The 22,475-nt window shown below is 38.3% G+C and overlaps 1 protein-coding gene across 2 annotated transcripts in view; it reads left to right on the top strand.

The window, feature by feature from the left end:
- ics (ras suppressor protein 1) overlaps positions 1-22,475 on the top strand; it is a 79,863-nt gene that overhangs the window by 16,890 nt on the left and 40,498 nt on the right. For both annotated transcript variants that reach the window (XM_068225492.1, XM_067137782.2), the window contains 4 exons: positions 2,073-2,193; positions 3,415-3,533; positions 9,300-9,382; positions 13,285-13,399. In XM_068225492.1, coding sequence (XP_068081593.1) covers positions 2,073-2,193; positions 3,415-3,533; positions 9,300-9,382; positions 13,285-13,399 — 438 coding nt within the window. The remainder of the gene's footprint in view (positions 1-2,072; positions 2,194-3,414; positions 3,534-9,299; positions 9,383-13,284; positions 13,400-22,475) is intronic.

The raw sequence follows: 22,475 nt of genomic DNA, 5'->3' as shown, positions 1-22,475 counted from the left end.
AGGTGTGCTAGTTACCAACTGATGAGCCCAAATTGGTACACTGGGGTGAAACGCTGGCAACCAAGAATGAGTTAGCTGGAACATTTACAATGTCCAATAACAGACCAATTATATTGGAATTAAGCAGTACGTTCCGAGCTGTCAATGGAGAAATGGTGTGGAATTACATTAACATGTTGGGTGTCACGTGCCGCCATATGATGTCACTGCTGGTCTTGAAATCAGAGTTGGCATGACGCCATATGGCGGCACAGTGCTGTAGCAAATCAGCTGTGATATCTATGCACATAAAATTGGTACTACGTGAAGAGCAAAGTACAGGGTCTATTCTAGCTATGCATTGCTACTCTGTGCCACCATATGGTGCCACAGTATTCTTCCAAAATCACTGACTGGCCAGTGGTCATTCTCACAACTGAAAGTGCGCCAGGCATTGTTTTTTCCTCGTTTATGTGTGAATTATCATTTGGTTTGTATAGTTGAGCAAAAATATTTTTAAAAAATGGAAGATATTGGTAATATTCTTGGTGGAAGTGGTAAGTGACTTACCAAGGAGAGAATTAGTGAATTGGATATTTGTGAATTACTGATGGATTCTGATGGAGAGAAAGATGTAAGTGTTGATGACAGTGAATATAACGCTAGTGACAATGAGTACACTGACAGCATGACGGATGTATCGAGTGATGTAGAAGATGATGGTGGTACTGGTAGTGATATTATAGGTGGGGTCGGTGCTGGTGCAAATGGTGTACACAATCATGTGAACAATGATGACTGGGGTCCTTGTGTAGGGCCACAGAAAGATATTCCATTTACAAGCCAGGAGCATCTAAATCTTCAAATTGATACTTCTTCAGCCACAGGAGCACGCACATCTAGAATTTTGAATCGGTGTACAAACTAACCCTAAAAAAAAAAATAGAAAGCAGGCCGATGGCCACATGGCCCTTTTAGTCGCCTTCTACGACAGGCAGGGATTACCTGTGGATGTATTCAATCCTTCTCATCCACAGGGGGTCCAACACATGGTACCAAACTGCGATCCGTGTCCGCACCTAGGTTGTCCCTTTTAGTCGCCTCTTACGACAGGCAAGGTATACCGGGGGTGTATTCTTCATCTGCGTCCCCCACCCACACGGGGTAACAATATGTAATGTAATAAAGTACTTGTTTTGCATTTCAGTAATTTTTCATAAATATTGTGTTAGTTTGAATTAGCACATAAATTTAATGTATTTTAAATTTATGTTGTACATTCCATATAAAGCATCAAAAAATTCTGTGACATCATATGGCATCGTGCTATATTTTATGTTTCGTAAAAATTGATGTGACACCATATGGCGTCACACATGACCTTGATATGAGGAGATAAAGTTTACGTAGTACATCATATTAATATATCCCAAGATTATATAAACAGCCTAGGCCTGCAGGTTACGAGGTGTTATGTGGTCAGCACTACAAATCCTTTCGGCCGTTATTCTTAGCTTTCTAGACTGGGGCCACTATTTCACCGTCAGATAGCTTCTCAGTTCTAATCGCGTAGGCTGAGTGGACCTCGAACCAGCCCTTAGATTCAGGTAAAAATCCTGTACCTGGTCGGGAATCAAACCCAGGGCCTCTGGGTAAGAGGCAAGCACGCTACCCCTACACCACGGGGCCGGCGTGGAATTACATTAGTGGTCGAATAAGCTCGAATGGAGTTTAAAAAATAGGAAAGATCACAAAATGAAGATGAATTTGGAATTCAAGAGGTCAGATAGGAACAGGAATCAGGGTTTGGAATAATCTACCATGGGAGATTTGATAAATTTCCAACATACTGAAATATAAAGAAAAGTCTAAGTAAACAACTGACATGAAATATGCCACGTGGGCAACAGCCCTATAAAGATCATTGGTGATTGACTGATTAATTTTGATATGTTTTGTGTTATTTGTGATATACTGTATTTGTTAATAATGCTTCATTTATAAGTTTCCTAATACCCATACTTTAATTTCTTTTTTAATTTTTTGTATTGTAATCATGATATCAAAACTGTTGTTTCAATTTTTTTTTGTAGTGGTTCCTCCTGGTTTAGCCAACCTTGTCAATCTTGAGATCCTGACCCTTTTCAACAATCAAATTGAAGAACTACCAACTTCTCTGTCGTCAATGCCAAAGCTTCGTATCCTTAATTTAGGGTAAGGTTTCTGTTAAATAATTTTTACAGTTGCAAGAAATTTTCTTAACACTAAACATTCTCTACGTGTAGTCTGAAATTTTAAATGTACGAGTATAACCAGATGATGCATTCTTTTGATACATTGCTGTACAAATAATCCTAGCTTGACCTTATTCACATTAGTTGGCATTTTACTGCACTGAGCAAACTGAACAGCTTGTGTGGAATCTATCAGTCTTTTCATCCATTGAAAAAGACCTACTAACAAACTTATGGTATAGCCTGTTGTTAGGGAGCCATTCTGTCTATCAAAAGAAGATTTTTCATTGCATGTATAATGATGTAAAAAAAAGCATGAGCACATGGTTTAATATGTTCCTCACATTTAATATTTTATCAGGCTTAATTTAATTATCAAAATATAATTCCTCTCCTATGTAGATTCAAACTCTATGGATGCCCACAACAAACATACGTTAAATTTTTTCTGTGAGTGAAGTGTACCTGCGAGTAACATATACAGTACCATGCGCTCATTATTCTTTTTTTGAAAAAATTTACATTTCCATGAAATTTAGAATAAAATGTCTGTTATTTAATGACTTTATATTTTACATACTGTTCAGTTTGCTCACTGCAATAAAATGCCAACTACCGGGCGAGTTGGCCATACAACTAGGGGCGCGCGGCTGTGAGCTTGCATCCGGGAGATAGTGGGTTCGAATCCCACTGTCAGCAGCCCTGAAGATGGCTTTCCGTGGTTTCCCATTTTCACACCAGTCAAATGCTGGGGCTGTACCTTAATTAAGGCCACAGCCGCTTCCTTCCAACTCCTAGGCCTTTCCTATCCCATTGTCGCCACAAGACCTATCTATGTCGGTGTGACGTAAAGCCACTAGCAAAAAATAAAAATGTCAACTAATGTGAATAAGGTCAATTTTCAGTGGTTTTTAATTTATATTTATCGTACCAAAACAGTCACCACAGACTGTTGTCACTCAGAATTCATTGCATGCATTACGAAGTTCCTAACAATATTTTATCATGAGTTTTCCTTTCTTACATGTTGAAAACCCACTGCTTGTATGCCTTGCCTGTTTGTTATGCTGTGTGTGAAATGTAATTTTTTAAATCTGTTGCTGGGAAAACCACTTATTAAGCATATTATTGTTCATTTTTATTTTCCCCAAAGGCTGATAGCATACTTTTTCCATAAATTACTTCTCTTAATTAATTTCAGAATGAATCGTTTGGGTGGTCTGCCAAGAGGTTTTGGGGCATTTCCTGTTCTGGAAGTATTAGATCTCACTTACAACAACCTGGATGAAACAGCATTGCCAGGAAATTTTTTCATGATGGGTTTGTAATTATATAATTGATCATATGTGCTTGAAATATAGTGTTTGTTGCATATTTCTTCTGAGAAAAGTACCTTTTTGTTCTTACAATCTGTACTGTTAACTTCTGTTACATCAAATAATCATTGTAGACATGTTGGGATAAGCTTTCATGGATGACATCAGATATCAAGTGCTTATCTTCTTGGCTGTTAGAACTTTGTTGCATTTTCAAGGATATTTTTTTCCCACTCTTCTTATATGTGGTAGACCTCCTCAAGCCACTTTTACATTCCAGCAGCAATAGTCTCTCATATGTAGATGACCGAGCGAGTTGGCCATGCTGTTAAGGGCGCGCAGCTGTGAGCTTGCATTCAGGAGATAGGGGGTTCAAACCCCACTGTCGGCAGCCCTGAAGATGGTTTTCCGTGGTTTCCCATTTTCACACCAGGCAAATTAAAGCCACAGCCGCTTCCTTCCCACTCCTAGGCCTTTCCTATCCCATCGTAGCCATAAGACCTCTCTGTGTTGGTGCAACATAAAGTCAATTGCATATGTAGATGCTTAGGTAAAGAAGATAACTAGAGGAAATACATAACTTAAGGGTAGGAAACAGGTTAATAATTAATGGTGTGTGACCTCCGAAGAGGCATGGTACAGGTCTTTCGAGTTGATGCTGTATAGGCGACCTGTGTGTCTGTGAGGATGGGGCTCTACCTACGATTAATACTAATGATTGAGAGGGCAAACACACCCAGCCCTGAGCCATTGGAATTAATGGAGGTTAAATCCTCAACCCAGCTGGGAATCGAACCTGAGACTCTCTGGACTAAAGGCTGGCAAGCTAACAATTTAGCCATGGAGCCAGATAGGAAACAGATGGAGAGCAGTGACTTACCAAGTAAGGACGTATAATTGTTTTGAATTGTATGTTTCTTTTATGTGTACTCTTCCATATGTGCTTACATGGTAAAACATTGTTTGACAACTGTTACCTCTACATGCATATTTCTCTTCCTTATATGAGTGGAGGCTAGTATATATGCTCATTGGTACTGTTTATGGGTCTTTAATACTACTTTAATACTGAAAATTGAAATGTGGGAAGTTGGACTCAGCTACAAATGAAGCTAAGTAAACTAATTCCAATTCTTTCCTTTTCTTTCTTTTCTTTTCCATTCTTGTGTACAATATCAGGCCACTACTCATCAGTCCATACTTCTGTTCTTCCCTTAATATTGTTTAAAGATGTTAGTATTATGCTAACTTCACTATTGATCTTGAAGAACAAATTGCAGTAGTTTATATTTGTTTCTCTCTCAATTATTGATGCAGATAATTTCCCCACACCGAGCGAGTTGGCCGTGCAGTTAGAGGTCCGCAGCTGTGAGCTTGCATTCAGGAGATAGTGGGTTGAAACCCCACTGTCAGCAGCCCTGAAGATGGTTTCCCATTTTTACACCAGGCTTAATTAAGGCTGCAGCAACTTCCTTCCCACTCCTATCCCATCATTGTCATAAGACCTATCTCTGTCGGTGCAATGTCAAGCCAATAGAGAAAAAAAAAAAAGAAAAAAAGAGAAAAAAATCAACTCCCCATTTCATTGTTTTGAAAAGTTTTTGAGTTTCTGTTTGTAGCAGAAAAGGATATCCATTATAAATGCTTCTTAAGGATCATACAGAAGCCTGGAGCTAGCCATATCATCAGTAAAATCTTTATCATTCTTCTATTCTATTTAAGGATAGTTCATGAAGGACATGAATGATGTTCATGGTCTAGTAAGAAGGAATATATATCATATATACTTGTAGAAATATGTTCACCATGACCCTCTTCTTAAAGAGTGTGAAATGTTTTGTTCTCACATTAGCAGTGGTGAGAATTTTGCCAATCTTATCTTTTGCTATCCATAGGAAGTGGGCCGATAAGTCATTTATAATTTGACCAATGAGTTTTGACTTACGTAATGTATATTTTGTGTGTGATAATGATTGTTCATTTTTAATCTTTTCTTTATCTTTACATTTTAATATATAAATAAAATAGTTTCCATTAAAACAACCATCAATCAATCAGTTAAACACTCATCTGCATTTTGGGATGTTGCCCAGTTGGCATATTCCCATCAACTTGGAAATTTATCAAATATTTCCCTTGATAAACTATTTCAATCCCTTATTCATCTTCTTATAACTTAATATTTACCCCAATTTGTCCTGTTGAATTCTAATTTTTTCTTCATATATATTATGATCTTTCCTAAAAAGCTCCACTCAAGCTTATTCATCTTCTAATGTCATTCCATGCCATCTCTCCACTGACAGCTAGGAACATGACCTCCACTACATGCACTAGCCATCATCTTGGTGGGTGTGCTAGTTACCAACTGATGACACACTGTGGCAAAATGCTGGCAACCGAGAATGAGTTAGCTGGGAAATTTATAATTTTGAATAACAGACCAGTTGTATTTGAACATACTGCTTAGTCGAGCAGCTTGTCTCATTACTCCCAAGTCTTCCCAGCCCAAAGTTTTCAACATATTGTAACAATAATCTTTTGTTGGAAATCATCCAGAACAAATCATGCTGCTTCCTGTCGATCTTTTTTAGTTCACATATCATGTAAACCTTGTGTAGGTCCCATACACTGGAACCATACTCTAATTGGGATCTTATCAGAGACTTATACTGGGCAAGTTGGCCGAGTGGTTAAGGTCGCGCAGCTGTGAGCTTGCATCTGGGAGATAGTGGGTTCGAACCCCACTGTTGGCAACCCTGAAGATGGTTTTCCGTGGTTTCCCATTTTCACACCAGGCAAATGCTGGGGCTGCACCTTAATTAAGGCCACGGCCGCTTCCTTCCCTCTCCTAGGACTTTGCTATCCCATTGTCGCCTTAAGACCTATCTGTGTCAGTGCAACGAAAAGCCAATTGTAAAAGAAATCAGAGACTCACTCTCTCCTTTACATCCTTATTACAACTTCATTAATGAATGAAGATCTTTGTGCTGGGCTGAGTGGCTCAGACGGTTGAGGTACTGCCCTTCTGACCCCAACTTGGCAGGTTTGATCGTGGCTAAGTCCGGTGATATTTGAAGGTGCTCATATATATCAGCCTCGTGTCGGTAGATTTACTGGCATGTAAAAGAACTCCTGTGGGAGACTAAATTACAGCACCTCGGTGTCTCTGAAAACCGTAAAAGTAGTTAGTGGAATGTAAAGCAAATAACATTATTATTGAAGATCTTTGCACCGTAAGACCTGCCTGTGTTGGTGCAACATAAAACAAATCGAGAAATAAAAATAGAAGATCTTGGCTTATATTTACACCTAAGTACTTACAGTGATCCCCATGAGGTGTTATCACCCTTTCAAAACTGTAATTAAACTGACAGGACTTATCTTGGTAAAACTTACAACCTGACTTTTCATATCATTTATGAGGGCAGATTGGAAAGTAACGCACAATAATTTTTTCTTCCCTGGAATGTTGAAATTTCACAGTAATTTAGTTTGAAGTTTGTGCTACAGAGGGTATTTTGTTTTCATGTGCAGCTCTAGTGAGAGAAGCGTGAACTATGAAACAAACATGGTGCGCATGTTACTGTCCTCCACATGTGAAGAGCAGCGAAGTGTAGTTCGATATTTGTGGATCAGGGCATACACCGAGTGAAATTCACAGGGGCATGCGTAGCGTGTATGGGGACAATTGTCTGGACCCTAGCAATGTCTTCCGGTGGTGTGCATTCTTCCAAGAGAGCCGTGTGAACCTTAGTGATTCGCCACGCTCCAGGCAGCTGGTAATGGTTTCAACTCTGCAGAATATCTGCGCCATTGAGGCAGCAATTTTGAACGACCGGCATGTGCACCTGCAAACCTTATTGCAGATGTTCAACATTTCCTATGGTGTGGTGTACGACATTGTTCATGACACGTTGAAATTCCATAAAGTTAGTGCTCGCTGGGTGCCTAAGAACCTGACAGACAACCACAAGGGCCAGCGAATGATGACAAGCATGGATCACTTAACGCGTTATGCCGCAGAAGCGCATGACTTTCTGAAAGGAATCACCGCTGGTGATGAGTCGTGGTCGTACTACTTCTGTAGACCCCCGAAACCAAGCAGGCCTCTATGGAGTGGAAATATGCTGGTTCCATAGTACAAAACATTCAAAGTGACTCAATCTGCTAGGAAAATGCTTGTGACAGTATTCTGGGGCATGTTTGGCTTGTTATTGGTGGACTTTGCTGAACACGGGACCACTGTGAATGCTGCAGCCTACATTAAAACTTTGGTTAAGTTGCATTGTGCCCTTCGTGACAGACACCACAGCATTAATGCTGATGATGTCAAACTTTTTCATGACAATGCCTATCCCTATGTTGCTGCTCCTGTTCGTGAGAAACTTGACAAATTTGGGTGGGAAGTACTCCAGCATTCACTATACAGTCCGGACCTGGCACCATCAGGCTTTCATCTGTTTGGCAGACTAACACTTTGCAACAGATCCGGAAGTGAAATCAGCAGTCCGCAGATGGCTATACTCCAACCAAAAGGACTTTTATGAACACGGCATATTGAAACTGGTACCACAATGAGAGAAATATGTTGAGAAACTTGGTAACTATGCAGAAATGTAGGTCAAAGATGTAAGTTCAGTTGTGATTTATTTGATTTTGGTACATATTAAACTTTTTGGGGCCGTGCGGTTAGGGGCGCGCAGCTGCAAGCTTGCATCCGGGAGATAGTGGATTTGAATCCCACTGTCGGCAGCCCTGAAGATGGTTTTCTGTGGTTTCCTATTTTCACACCAGGCAAATGCTGGGGCTGTACCTTAATTAAGGCCACAGCCGCTTCCTTCCCACTCCTAGCCCTTTCCTATCCCATCGTCACCATAAGACCTATCTGTGTCGGTGCAACGTAAAGCCACCAGCAAAAAGGAAAAAAAAACTTTTTGGGAAAAAAATTATTGTGCGTTACTTTCCAATCTGCCCTTGTACCGTCATAGCATTGTTTGCTCCCTGTCTCGCAACATTGTCAAGGTCTTTTTGTAGTTGCTCACATACCTGTAACATTTATTACTCTATAAAATATAATATCATCCGTAAAAGTCCTTATCGTTGATTCCATTTATTTACTCGTATCATTTATATAAGAAACCAATAAAGGCCTTGTGAGACCCTCTCCTAATCATTACAGGATCAGGTAATACAATACTTCACCTAATCTAATTTTCTGAGATCTGTTTTCTAGAAATGTAGCCACCTCATCAACCACTCATTTGCCAGAAGCCCTCATTTTTGTCAGTACTCTCCCATGATATACCCTATCAAAAGCCTTGGATAGGCCATTTGACTGCTATATCTGCCATATTTTGCTGAATCCCACAAGGTGAGCCTCCCTTTCCTACACCCAAATTGCCGTCTCTCAAACCAATTAGTAATTTTGCAAATGTATCTAATATAATATGTCATATCTGCTTTATGTTTATCACCCTTTTCTTTGTACACTGGGGCTACAATTGCAACTCTCCATTCATTTGGTATAGCTTCTTCATGCAAACAGTAATAAACAAATAAATACTTCAGATAAGGCACTCTATCCCAACCCATTGCCTTTCGTATATCCACAGAATGAGGGAAATTTCATGTGATAACTCTTGGCTGACAACACCAATATCATTATTGAATTCCAGTATGTTGGTCAGTTACCTCTTTCCCATCAAAAATAGAAAACACTGTACTGTTTACTGTGGTATTTTTGAAACAATAATTTCTTATGTTCCAGAAACGCTTCGTGCTCTTTATCTTGGAGATAATGACTTTGAATTTCTCCCTCCTGAGATAGGACAGCTCAAGAATTTGCAAATTGTAAGTTAAATCCTAGTTAGTTTCTACTACATGTAGTATTGGTCTGATACTTTCCTTAATATGCTTTTTGAGAACCATACTGGTATGCCGAACTTGCATTGTTAAAGAATTAATTTCATTACAAAGTGCAGATTTCTGTGAATATCTACAGTGAAGCTGGTTATGTTTTTGTGCAGACTGTATGGACCCTGGTTTCATCAACAGTTTTTAAATGAGTACTAACAAGTTGTGTGGTAACACCATATTTAAAATTAAACAGTAACATTCTTACTGTTCTCCAGACTTTTGCTGAGATGTGTTAGGTAATATGTTGTTAATTATCACGAGAGTAATGAACAATACAAATCTAGGAGGCAGTGGTAGAACCATGTGGTTTTTAAACCCGCTCGTATGCAATTTTGTTTGAATACAGCTATAAAACATGGCACGTGAAGTCAACATAAACAGGTTGTCTGACATTTGATTCACAATCCCCAGCTAAGAACGGGAAACTGTCTTTTCCAGACCTCTATCATCCTTTCTATGCTGTTCTTTGTTCTGATGTTTGCTACATAATAATGGATTTGAGATTTCATTTCAGGATGATAATGTGGGTTAAAAGGTATCCACCATCACCTGAGGTAACTTCTCCCCAATTCAAACAGTGTTTTGATGTGGGAGTTATTGAACATTATACTTTCCTGTACAGAATCTGCCCATCTAATAACTACAGTATTGCCCCGCATTTACGTTACCAGCTTTTACGATTTCCTGTCTTTTACAACATTTTTGTTGGCCCCTGAGATTTCCTATGCTCACAATGTATTAAAATCCTCAAATTTACATTTGTGACATTTTAGGTAAAATTTGAGGTAAAATGGCGTCGCAACTAACCTAAAACGCTTTAAGTAACCATGGCATGATGACCAAATCAATCAACCATGGTCTATAATAACTCTTAGAACTCTCAGTATTGAACTTCTGCTTAACCAACGCAGCGCATTCTTTGATATCAGGTGTTTTCCACAACGTCCTAAACCTTATTTTCAAATCTGACAGCGAGTTGAATTAACTCTCTAAATGTCACATACACACAAACATTTCACCATATTCCTACGTCTTTTGAATGCAAGTAAACAAACACACAATAGAAATCAAAAACATGTATAATACCGCACATACAGTACCTGGATAATGGCAAAATGCAGAGCCCTACAAAACCTCAAAGAAGAAGGAGATATCAGGTGTTTGCTTTATTATTAAGTACAGTATAAGCCAGAAGGAGACATTATCAAGTGATTCAGTGTTTGTCTTGCCTGAGTTCGTTATTTCACGGTTATTGTTTTACACTTGCATTTGTTGTTGGAGTTGTTAAAGTTATTGTCACCGATTCGTCACATTTATTTTTGTTATTTGTTACGTTTTTTTGTTCTTGTTATGTGAGTCGAGCAATCAAAGTGAATTGCTGCGATCTTCCTTTCCTGTTGTGTGTATTTGTTAATCCTTCTTTGTTATTGCTTTATTGTTTTCCTGCTAATAATGGGAAAAAAAAGAAGGAAAGAAAAACTTTCACTACGGATGAGAAAGTTAGAATATTAGAAAAGGTTGATTCGTACCCCGGAACACGTGTTTCATTCGCATGCGAATTGCAGCTTCCTGTATCCACGCTGAATACCATTGTGAAAAACAGAGGAAGCATTACATCAAGTGCTTCAGAATGCAGATCAAACTCCAAGAAAAGGATGTATGCGTCATACTGCAAATACGAGAGAATGGAAAAAATTGTAAAAAGTTGGTTTGAAACTTCAAGAGCCGCAGGCATTCCAATTGATTGTGTACTCGTAAGGGGAAAAGGTGCTTAAGTGGCAAACATTCTTTTTGCGAGGATACTTATATCTCTAAAAGATAAAAGAAGTTACAGATGTGAAACTTGGTATTTGGAATCTCCTTTAAAAATAAACACGTATTTTTCTGTTTTCGGAAAATCGACTTGGGTGGGGAGGGGTAAAATTAAGTAAAGAAGAGGTTGAATTCTGTTTAAGAGGATACTTATGTCTTAGAAAATGAAGATGTTACAGACGTGCAAGTTGGTACTGTATTTTGAATCTCCTGTAAAAATAAAGAAACGCGTATACTTTTTTGTTTTTGGAAAATGCACTTAAAGGGGTTGAAAAGAATTGAAAAGTGGGTGAATTTTGAAAATGAGTACTGGTATATCTAGAGTTTATGTCAAAAACTTAACATGTTACAGACATGAAACTTGGTATTTGGAAAGTCCTTTAAAAATACAGGAATACGTACTTTTTGTTTTTGGAAAAAGGCACTTAACGGGTGGTGAAAAGAAGTGAACAAAGAACTGATGATGTTACAAATGTGAAAATTAGTATTTGGAATCTCCTTTAAAAGTAAAGGAACATGTATTCCTTTTTGTTTTTGGAAAATGGGAAGGACTGATAAAGGGATTAAATTCTTTTTTATGGGCATTCTTATAGCCTATCTCAAAAACTGAAAATGTTATGACGTGGAGATAGATATTTGGAATCTCCTTTAAAAATAAACTTTTATTTAGCCCCAAAAGGCAATAACACAAACATGGTTTACAAAGAGTTTCCGGGGTAATTGAAACTCAATTTGTCGGTGAATGTTTATACTTTAGGGATTTTCAGATAATATCTTAGTACAGTATCGAGGAACGATTACTTTTATTATTTTACGAAATCCACGCGAGCGAAGCTGCGGGTAACTGCTAATTTCTTTATAATCTATTTCATTGGAAGTTAGTCTCCAGACTCCGTTTACGTGATAATTTTTATTTAAACATGTTCTCACTATTCTCCTTTATAACTTGAGTACTGTATCTATTGCAACTGTGTGAATAATGTTTCACAGGCATATGTAATTAGTTGCCGGATGACTGTTTTGTAGTGTTTCAATTAGGTTGCTATTAAGAGACACTTTTTATTATATGTATGCTGTGCTGTAACCAGTTTATCTATTCTGTTTTGCCTTGCTGGTTTCTCGTTCAGGTATATGTGCTTATTTCACCTAAATATTTAAGTTTTTCTACAGTTTATATTTTTAGGTCTCCCAGTTTTTGTTTTCAAGTAGAATTTATTTATTTATTTATTTATTTATTTATTTATTTATTTATTTATTTATTTATTTATTTATTCTCTTTTAATTAGGTTGTTTCTTTTCCAGATATAATTCTGTTACCATATATGTTATTTTTCAGGTAGTTTATAAATGTATTTATTCAAAATTAGTTTTGGCAGACTGAAAAGCTTAACAGGGTTTTTAAAAAAAATAGTTAGACAAACACCACCATTAGTCGAAACTGCCTTTCTAACCATAATATTGGTAACAGACACCAATCTAATGTTTCTGTCTTGGGAGCTGGTTGCTGAAGATGACCGATATAATCGGTTAAAAGTGCTCCACTGAGGTAACTTGTTTTCTATAAAAATTGTAGTGAAGTCTTTATCATTTGTTGTTAATTCTTATCATCACTATGTAATGGATGTCTCAAGAATGAAGTATTTCTTTAATCTGTGTAACTGTTATAGGCTTACAGTGTGATCCACAACCTTCATGACCTGTCTGTGTCAGAACTCGTATAATTGATTTTTGTTTTCTAGTTTTGCATATCAGTTGTTTTATTGCCATAAATTATAATGTTGTAAATTGCTCAACTTAGGTTAAATATACTAATATGTTTTGCAATACTGTTTAATGATGATCATCAGTTCTTAACATAGTAAACTACTTTGGTCTTGGTGATATCTCCCTTCTCATTTCTTATAATAACAATTGTCCTTTTGAAGTCCCTATTTATTTTCCTTAATACCTTTAATCCAAGAGTGGATGTCGGTTTCTCCTACTGTTATGATAATTTTATATTTTGAGAGTACTCTTTATTTCAGCTAGTGTTGCGTGATAATGATCTTGTGGAGTTGCCCAAGGAGGTGGGAGATTTGAGTCGTCTGCGCGAGCTTCATATTCAGGGAAATCGACTAACAGTTCTTCCTCCAGAGATAGGTATGTTATGAAGTAGACTGACTTGACTGCTTTAGAAATCATAATCCTGGATAGTATTTGTCATGAAACTTGCTGGGCTCATAACCTGTAACTTAATTTATTCATATAAATGCTTACTCACTCATTTACATGAATTAATTTTCCTCAGCTTAACTCAGTTACAGTCAAAACTGGTTAGGATGTTTTTGTGGGGACTGAAAAAAAAATGAGGGAACATGCTAAAAAGTGAAAAACAATTACGCTGTTTAATTTAAGGTTAGATTTGAACGTAAAAATAATTACGATGGAAACAAACAAGTGTTTACAATTATAATTAATGGAATAAATAATAAAATACCGTATTTACCCGAATAATCCCCACCGTTGAATAATGCCTGCACCCTCATTTTAGGAAGGCTCATTTTGAAAAAAAAAATGAAATGAACTAAAATTCCTGCCATCGAAAGAGTAACGTAGGCTTAAACAAGCATTTCGTATCACTCCGCAAGGTCCACGTGGTCTTTACGCAAATATGAACATATAAATTTACGGATATAGCTGCTTTGCCTGAGATGATAAAAATCACCTGTAGATAGCTCCTTAACTAAAGGTAATGACGTAGGTTGAGTAGACCTAGAACCAGCCCTTATATCCCGGTAAAAATGCCTGACCTGGTTGGGAATTGAACCGGACCCTCCAGATGAGAGGCAGGCAAGTTAGACCACAAAACCGGCATCAAACATTAATTACCGGTACGCGAGTTCAAAATCTCGATACTTTATATTCAATTTTACAAGGGAATCTTCGTCAGTTTCCCGTGTAAACTTTCAGTTCAGCAACTTTGATTAGCCAACTCTTCGAAAAATGTAATAACACCAAGCCATGTGACAATCAACCACGGGTAGTTTTTAATTCTCTCGTCTAATAAAATAAAGCACATTAGATACAAAAGCACCCAACATGATCGCGAAATCCCTTCTTTTCTTAATCTTCCATTGTAATTTACTGTAATTTAATACTGTTCATAGTCAAGTTTCGGGAAATCTTGTACCGCGTTAATTAGGCTTACATCGACTTTTAAAGGTTATGTTGGACTTGAGAACATGGTTTTGAATGTAAGTATAGATTCTCAAACGTTTCTGAATGCATTATATTCAATTCTGCCCGTCACTAATCCAATCAAATTGGAAAGAGAAAAAAAAAACCATCAAAACTTCAGAAATTACAATTATTCGTGACCTTGAGCTCAGCTGGAAAGCGCGCTCGCAGCACATGTCAGTACAAGTTGGAAATGATACAAACCATTTAAATGTAATGTATGCAAATAAAACGACTGCGGTTTCTGGCATTTTAACACGAAAACATAACGTTTCCAGTCTTACATTAGGACCAAAACAGTAATAGGCAATCCCAAGACCTCCCATGGCTTTTTTTTAAATGTAAGGTGCAACATCTGTTCTGGTATCGATAACATAATCGCATACTAGATTTGTGTTAAGAAGGAGCAGTTTCGATTCCTGCTTGAAAGCCCAGTTGCTATACAGTGCCCTGAGGAAAGTGCCGATAACCTGTTCTGCAATACAATAGAAAAAGTAACAAAATGTACATCTAATCCCTGGACATAATCTAGATGTTTTAATAGTACGAACATTGATGAAACTTTCGTGACAGGTATTTCATTAATCTGAACTTGCAATAGGCTCGATTCCCTGTAGATGGGAAGATTCGTTGTTTCTTGCATCACTAGAATCCCCTCCTAAATTACAAGTTTGTCACACTCCACGTCTAAAACCCTTCTCACACATGGTCTCTTTTTACTGGACAGTAACACAACCGGTGGTGGATAATTCTTTTCATGCAATGTAAACACGTGAAATAGACACACCGGCGAAATCTGATGTTTGTTTTGCGATACAGTAAAACCTCGTTAATTCAAAGTCTTTGTAATACAGAAATCGGACTTCCAATTACGTGATTTTGAATTAACTACCATATTGTAATTCAGAAATGCCAACCCTCACCAGTTTTCGCGGATTCTGCTTTTCCGCGAACTGCCTGCTACGTGATATTGTAGCGTTCCTTAAAACACTGAATACAAAAGAATTATGATTTCACTCTATTTTCAACTATGAAGCACACTATAGACACACCGAAGTGAGTGAAAATGCGGAAAGCTACCCCTGCACGTTCCGGAAGACGCGTTCTATCGTAACACGGAAAAATTTTGAATTTAAATTACTCTGTAAAATACGGTACTATTTAAAAAAATATAAAGTCTGATTAGACTTAAAAGTCTGAATTGTTTTCTGTTTAGATATGACATATGGGGACAGTTTTCTTCCATCTACAGTTGCACAAAGTATAACTGTACACTCAGCATCGAAAACTAGGTGAGCCAGGAGTGTGTTACCAACCTTAACGCAAATAAAACCCGCACCCCAATTTTGTGCCTCAAATTTTTTTTAAAAATATGTGGGGATTATTCGCGTAAATATGGTAATACATTTTAAGAACACCAACATAGCAAATCATCAAGGAAAAGCGTTCTTAGATATGTGAACTGTACACGTCGGTAATTATGTTTAAAGTTATGGTAGGAATCTCCAACATCTGGGCTATTTGCACATGTTTCATGTGTGGATTAGCATCCGCTTTCTCAATAAACTTTAATTTTTCATCATTTATAAAATGTGTAGCTTTCTTCTTATCCATAACTGAATTTCCTGCAAATCACTATGCGTAAGTACACTAGCCCTAATTTATGTATGTTGTTACACAATTAACTTCTCTCTCTCTCTCTCTCTCTCTCTCGCTCTCTCTAGTCATCCGCTGTGAGGCTGGTTGGCAGCAGCTGTCCATTCTTCATGTTTCAGTTCATTTTAGCAGTCGCACTCGTGTCATCTAATATTTGTGTCATGTACTCTAATCTTGATCGTCGTCTATAATTTTTTTCCTGTATGGAACCATCTATTATTTTCTTCAATAACCCATCATGTCTAAGTATACGACCTATTAGATGATCCTGCTGTCTTTTCGTTTGTGTCATAAAATACCTCTTCATTCGTGACTGACACTCGCTGCAGCTGTAGGCCAACACGCTAGGACCGTGAAATTCTCTACCAAATCCTCACCCAGGCCAGTCATCGCTGGTGCAACGTGCACGCAACGTGGCCAGGAACGCTAATTTAAATTTTTTATGGTGAGAATATTACGAACATACTAAAGAGCGACATCAATGTGCTATCCAGGTTTCTTTTGCGTGTGTTTAATAGGACATAAATTAAGCACCAACACATCAGCTGTTGTCCTAATTTACGAACGTTGTTACACAATGAACTTACGATCATAAAATTAAGCACCAACACGTCACACGAGCTCCTGTTGTGCGATCCAAACAAACACGCGCCCACATCAAAGACTGGCTTGAGACTGACGCTCCGTGCAGCTGTAGGCCGACATGCTAGGGCTGTGAAATTAAGTTCTCTACCAAATCCTCACCCAGGCCAGTCAAAATGGCGCATCGCGTGTGCAACATGGCTAGGAATATTAATTTAAATTTCTTATGGTGGGAATATTATGAACGTACTAAAGAGTGACATAAATCTGCTATCCAGGTTTCTTTAACATGTAATGTATTTAATAGGACATTGACTGGGACTTTGGAATAATGACGTAATAAGCAGGGAAACGCACTAGAGAGGGACGTCTTAACCAGTTTCAACTGTATTTCTGTAGTGCCTGGGGTTACTCTGACTGAGCCATTTTGGGTAAGGGCTTAAGGCCTGATACCCTTCCTAGCACCACATTAGTTTTCAGGTAAAAATTCTGTGGCTTGGTTCCTCTGGTATTCAAACCTTGTCAGTCCAGGTAAATGCCTGTTACTAAGGCACTGTGCTACGAGTTCCAAATTTTTCATATGTGTCCTATTATTTTCCACTGCTATTTTAAGACTACTTAACCAATTTGTAGAGCTTATTATTAGTAAGATATTATTAAGTGTATGTTTGTTGCACCTATTGTCCCCGTTTCCTACCATCGAGGTAATCTGCCCCAGACTAGTTAGCTGCTCCCAGGCGTACTCAGTTCAAACTATGAAAAATAACTTTAAGATTATACCCTGGTTTTGATGGGGAACATATATCTAATATGGACACAATGAGGTCAACTGAAAGCTAAAAATGATACAAGGTGAGGCATAATGTCAGTTTAGAGGAAAACATGGTTATTAAAATAAACAAGAAAATACGAAAAATCTGTAACAAAATCATCACAGGTGACAAAAATATATGACTCAGATCTTTCTCAATGCTGATAGAGGTCATCTTGAGGATCAAAAATATATTACATTTTAATAAGTGTATGCCGACACACAAACGTAACATTTAGCAAGGAAAATTCCTAAATTTTAGCACTTTCACACTATGGCCTGCGTGCTCACACCACGCTTCTGGCTGGTTTGTTAATTCTTTCCACTTTAGATGAGTATTTCCACTTTCCTGCACACTTTACAGTGCAGTGGGGGTCCATAACCTTGAAGAAAAGACTGTTTTAATGCGCTTTGGGGTGAAAATAACTGTACACATATAAAACTACGCTGTGTGGTAAAACATCCTACCAAAATATACTCCTCGATCAAGTTTACTATCGCTCTCAAATGCGATTTTATTTGACGTAAATAAATATCAAACAAGAACACGTTCACTTTCTTGTGTAAACCACTTTGTCACTGTCAGTCACAAACACACAATAGCAAGTGACTCTACAACACTTAATAACGGAGTACCCTGAAGTCGATTCTGACAAGTACAGATATCAAAAACACTGACTTGCTCACTATAATACACACTCTCTTGATATCGTTCTGCAATGCGATCCTATTTGACAGAAATAAATATCACACGAGAACACGTTCACTTCCTTATATAAACTACTTTATTGACACTGTAAGTCACAAGACACAACTAAACACACTACCAAGTGACACAACACTTAATAGCGGAGTACCCTGAAGTTGATTCTGACAGGTACAGATATCAACTGCACTGACTCGCGCACTATAACATACACTCTCTTGAATTCCCTGACTCCACCTCAGAGACCAACAGTCACTCGCAGTCCATCACTTACCTTTGAGTCCAACCTGACTCCGAGTCCAACACTCACTGACTGACAGCTCGATATGTATACTGTTTGATCTAGAATTATCGATTTCTGGAAGGGTTCTTACAACACTTAATGGAACACACTCAAAACATCGATTTACCAGCTAGTCGAATGAAGTACTCCAGTAATGGATCCACCTCGAACTTTCGTTTACTGTTTACCAAAACACATAGAAATTTCTCCAACATTCCTAATGTCTCTACATGTATCTGGATAATAAACCTTACAGTAAGTTTCCAGAACCCTTCATATATACCAAATTATAGTACAATAAATCTAATATACGAACATTATAGAGTTTTCTACTGTTTTCGACTATATAGATTTTGAGGTTAAACTTACACACAATACGTATTTCAGGTTATACAAATTTTATAACACATATGTGCAGGGAAACCATGTATTAGTCATGTTTAACATTTAATAAAAGATAATTTAGCATTTAATAAACTATAATTAAAATATATTAAACATAATAATTGAAGGTTTTACACCAGTTACGATGTCGTACCTACGACAATTATCCCCCCTAAAACCTTCAATATCTATCCTGTACATTCCTTAATCTAGGTCTTAAATTATATCCAGGTGTCCTTATATCTATATCTTCGTCTCTCTTAGCCCTCAAAATTTAATTACACTTAGACCACCTCAATCGACTCTCTTCTCGTTGGCGCTGTTGTAGTACACACTTGGCAGCCAGATAGTTCGATCAGAGGCCACCACCTTTCCATAGGGGATCCGCTGGGTCTGGCCAACGGTGTCCCTGTTCTCTGTAGCAATGATCCACAGGTCCTCGCGTGGCAGTCGAAGCTCCACTGACTTTCCCCTCGTCGCACCTTTGTGTTCTGTCAGGGCCAACGCATCTTCGTATTTCACCGGTGTGATGCACGGGAGAGGTTTGCACGTCGCGGACTTGGCCCTGTTGAGTCTCCTCTTTTTCTGGGGTGCTGAATTCAATGTTCCTACCAGCATATGGTTTTGTGCCTGGACTAGTGTCCTGGTCAGGTGGCACCCTCGTTTGTTGGTTGTTGGTTCAGACCCCATCGGTTCTCCATCTCCTTGAGGGGGTCCCCCTGGCTGTGTTGTTGCCATCGCTACAATGATCCCGTCATCCCGTGGAGTTGCTATCTTCACGACGCCGGAGCCGCCATCACTGCTTGCAGGCTTCACCCGTGTCTCCAGAACTGTCGTGCTTTCACACAGGGCACTCGCTTTTTCTGCTGGGCCTTGAACTACAAACTCCACCATCGCTATATTGACATTGATACTTTGTCAATATATGAATGTTTCATCTAAACAGTATTATGTGGCTGAAGATGTTGATAATATATGAAACATGTACCACTTTTAACCAATAAGTTGCCTTAAGCAATTTAGTGTATCGACAAGGTGGAAAATAAAAAATACTTAGTTGTGAATCTGTTTAAGTGCGATACGGACCATGAAGCTGATTTTATGTAAGTATGCCCCTTTGTCGGTGGTGTAGTCTTCACGAGATACACACCATTTCCCAACTTCTTATTCATCTCGAAAGGTCCGAGCCACTTTGAAGCCATCCTAGCGTGGAACTTCTGAAGCTTGTTGCTGAGGGTATGGTTTCGATGAAGAACTATTGTTCCAGGTCTGAACTCCCTTTCCTCCGGTGCATCGTTGTTCTCGGCTTCTCTCCTTGAACGCTCTTCGGCTTGGCGGCGCACCTATTGAATCTGCCACTGGTTCTGCGCATGCCACGTATGAGGATCCTCCAGTTCTCTCTTTGTTCATGGATAAAGTCCCAGTCGCCAGTTCTCTTCAGTGGACATCCAAGGAAAAGTTCTGCAGGTGAGAAATCCGTGATGCGGTTAACCACTGTTTGATGGCCAGAAGGGACTCATGTAGGTGTTGGTCCCCTTTGTTATGTTCTCTGTCGACCAAATGAATCCGAAGCATCTTCTTTAGCTGCTGGTTTCTGCGTTCATTGCGATTCGTCTGCATATGGTAGATCAGTGTAGTCCTGTGTTCAATTCCCCAGTCCGACAGAGCTTGCAACCACTACCTTGAGGTGAACAGACTGCTATTGTCCGTGAGTAGACACTGAGGATACCCATACCGACTAAAGACTTCAGTCCTTAAGAGTTGTGTGATACGTCCCGATGTAGCTTCAGGGATGGCGAATGCTTCCACCCATCCGGCGAATAGATCAGTCAACACGAGGATCCCCGCCTCCCCAAGATGTCCTAGGGTAGGGTCCCATAAGGTCAAGGACGAGAAGACTCCGGCCGAATAAGGGTAGCGAGCCCACGCGCTGGTCACTTTTATTAATTCGCCTCCACAAACGCTGTCCTGTGCTCGCTCAGGGCATTCTCTTGCTTTAACCAGTGCATAGCCAATATCGGAATGATGCTACCTTTTCATTAGTTCAAATCATCGTGTCACCGACACTCGCTTCAAACTCATGTCATACGACATCCTAGCTCTCGCTAGGCTTCTGAAATGTGGTCCATTGGTCCACGCCATTGTCTTTCATCATATCCTTGTTTGAAAGCAAGCACGTGAAGGTCAGGTGTGTCATGTAGCAACCCCTCTTTCCCAGTATAGCTTGCAAACAAATATACCCTCGGCTCCAAGCTTCCGTTGAAATTGTGAAACCCATGCCTTGATCCCTGCAAGTTACCAAGACTCAATAAAATGAAATATTCACTGTACTCTAAATAAATGAATGATCAATTAAATGAGCACTTCAGTAAGGGCTCACTGTGAAAACCACTGTGTGATGATGTTGTCGGGGAAATACTCACCTGCAGCACATATATCACTAAGAACAAGAATTCTTTGATATCACTCACACATTATTGAACATTAGACAACAGAAACTTACCAGCCAAAATTCTAAGCTGAAATATTTCACATAGCAGTTTTCATGTCACAATGATGATATGCTTTATTTTCATTTTGTATTCTGAATAATAATTATAAGTCTGACTATGGTGTAGTTGGTTGAGATGATTATCTTTTATACACAGGATTGCAGGATCAAATCTGGGCCCATTGGTTGGTATTTAAGATTGCAAGGCACCTATGTTAATTTACTGCTATGTTAACCCCTTTTCATAAAAAAAGTTTCAGCCCTTTGGCATCACTATAAACGTGTTTTAATTGAATAGACTTTATACACATATTATTATTATTATTATTATTATTATTATTATTATTATTATTATTATTATTATTATTATTATTATTATTATTAATTACAACTATATAGTTGGAAAGAGCTTTAGAGACTGTGTAAAACTACTGCAGATGATTTTGTATGAAATCATTATTGGTACAACAGTAGAAGTCTGTGTTAGCAAAAATTAATTACGGCGAAAAATGTACTTGCTATAGCGGATCGTTGTCCCCAATTTTTTGTAAAAGTCGGGAAAAACCCCACACACATTAATATCGGTATGTAACAGCAATCATTTTGTTCAAAACTTGTGTTTTCATAGATTTTCATACTATGGCTTACTTGTTAGTTGTTTTTATAATTCCGAGACAACGTGAATGCATATGTTAAGTTTCATTCTGAAAAGTTGGAATACAGGTAGTATCACTCCAGTGGCTTCTCTGGCAAACATTTCAGTTTTCTAATTCAAACACCATCTCCTAACATAACCTAACTTAACCTTATATGTGTCATGAACACATATAGCGCCAGGAGAGTAATGATAGCCTTTTCACTATACATTTACTTGGGAATAGTCTGTCCAAAATTTAACCAGAAACAAGAAAACACAGTGAAAACTCATTAGTGCATTCCTCAATAAAACGATTTCTCCATTAGCACATCATCCCGATTCATAGCGTATAAAATCTATTTTAAAGTACCTCACTTATTATGTCACAAATTTTCATTATTACAGCTTAGTACAATCACATTTTTCCCAGTATCAGTTTTCTTATTCAA

Source organism: Anabrus simplex, chromosome 1, assembly GCF_040414725.1.
Source record: "Anabrus simplex isolate iqAnaSimp1 chromosome 1, ASM4041472v1, whole genome shotgun sequence".
NCBI classification, from domain to species: Eukaryota; Metazoa; Arthropoda; class Insecta; order Orthoptera; family Tettigoniidae; genus Anabrus; species Anabrus simplex.
This window is presented reverse-complemented; position numbering and strand designations above follow the sequence as displayed.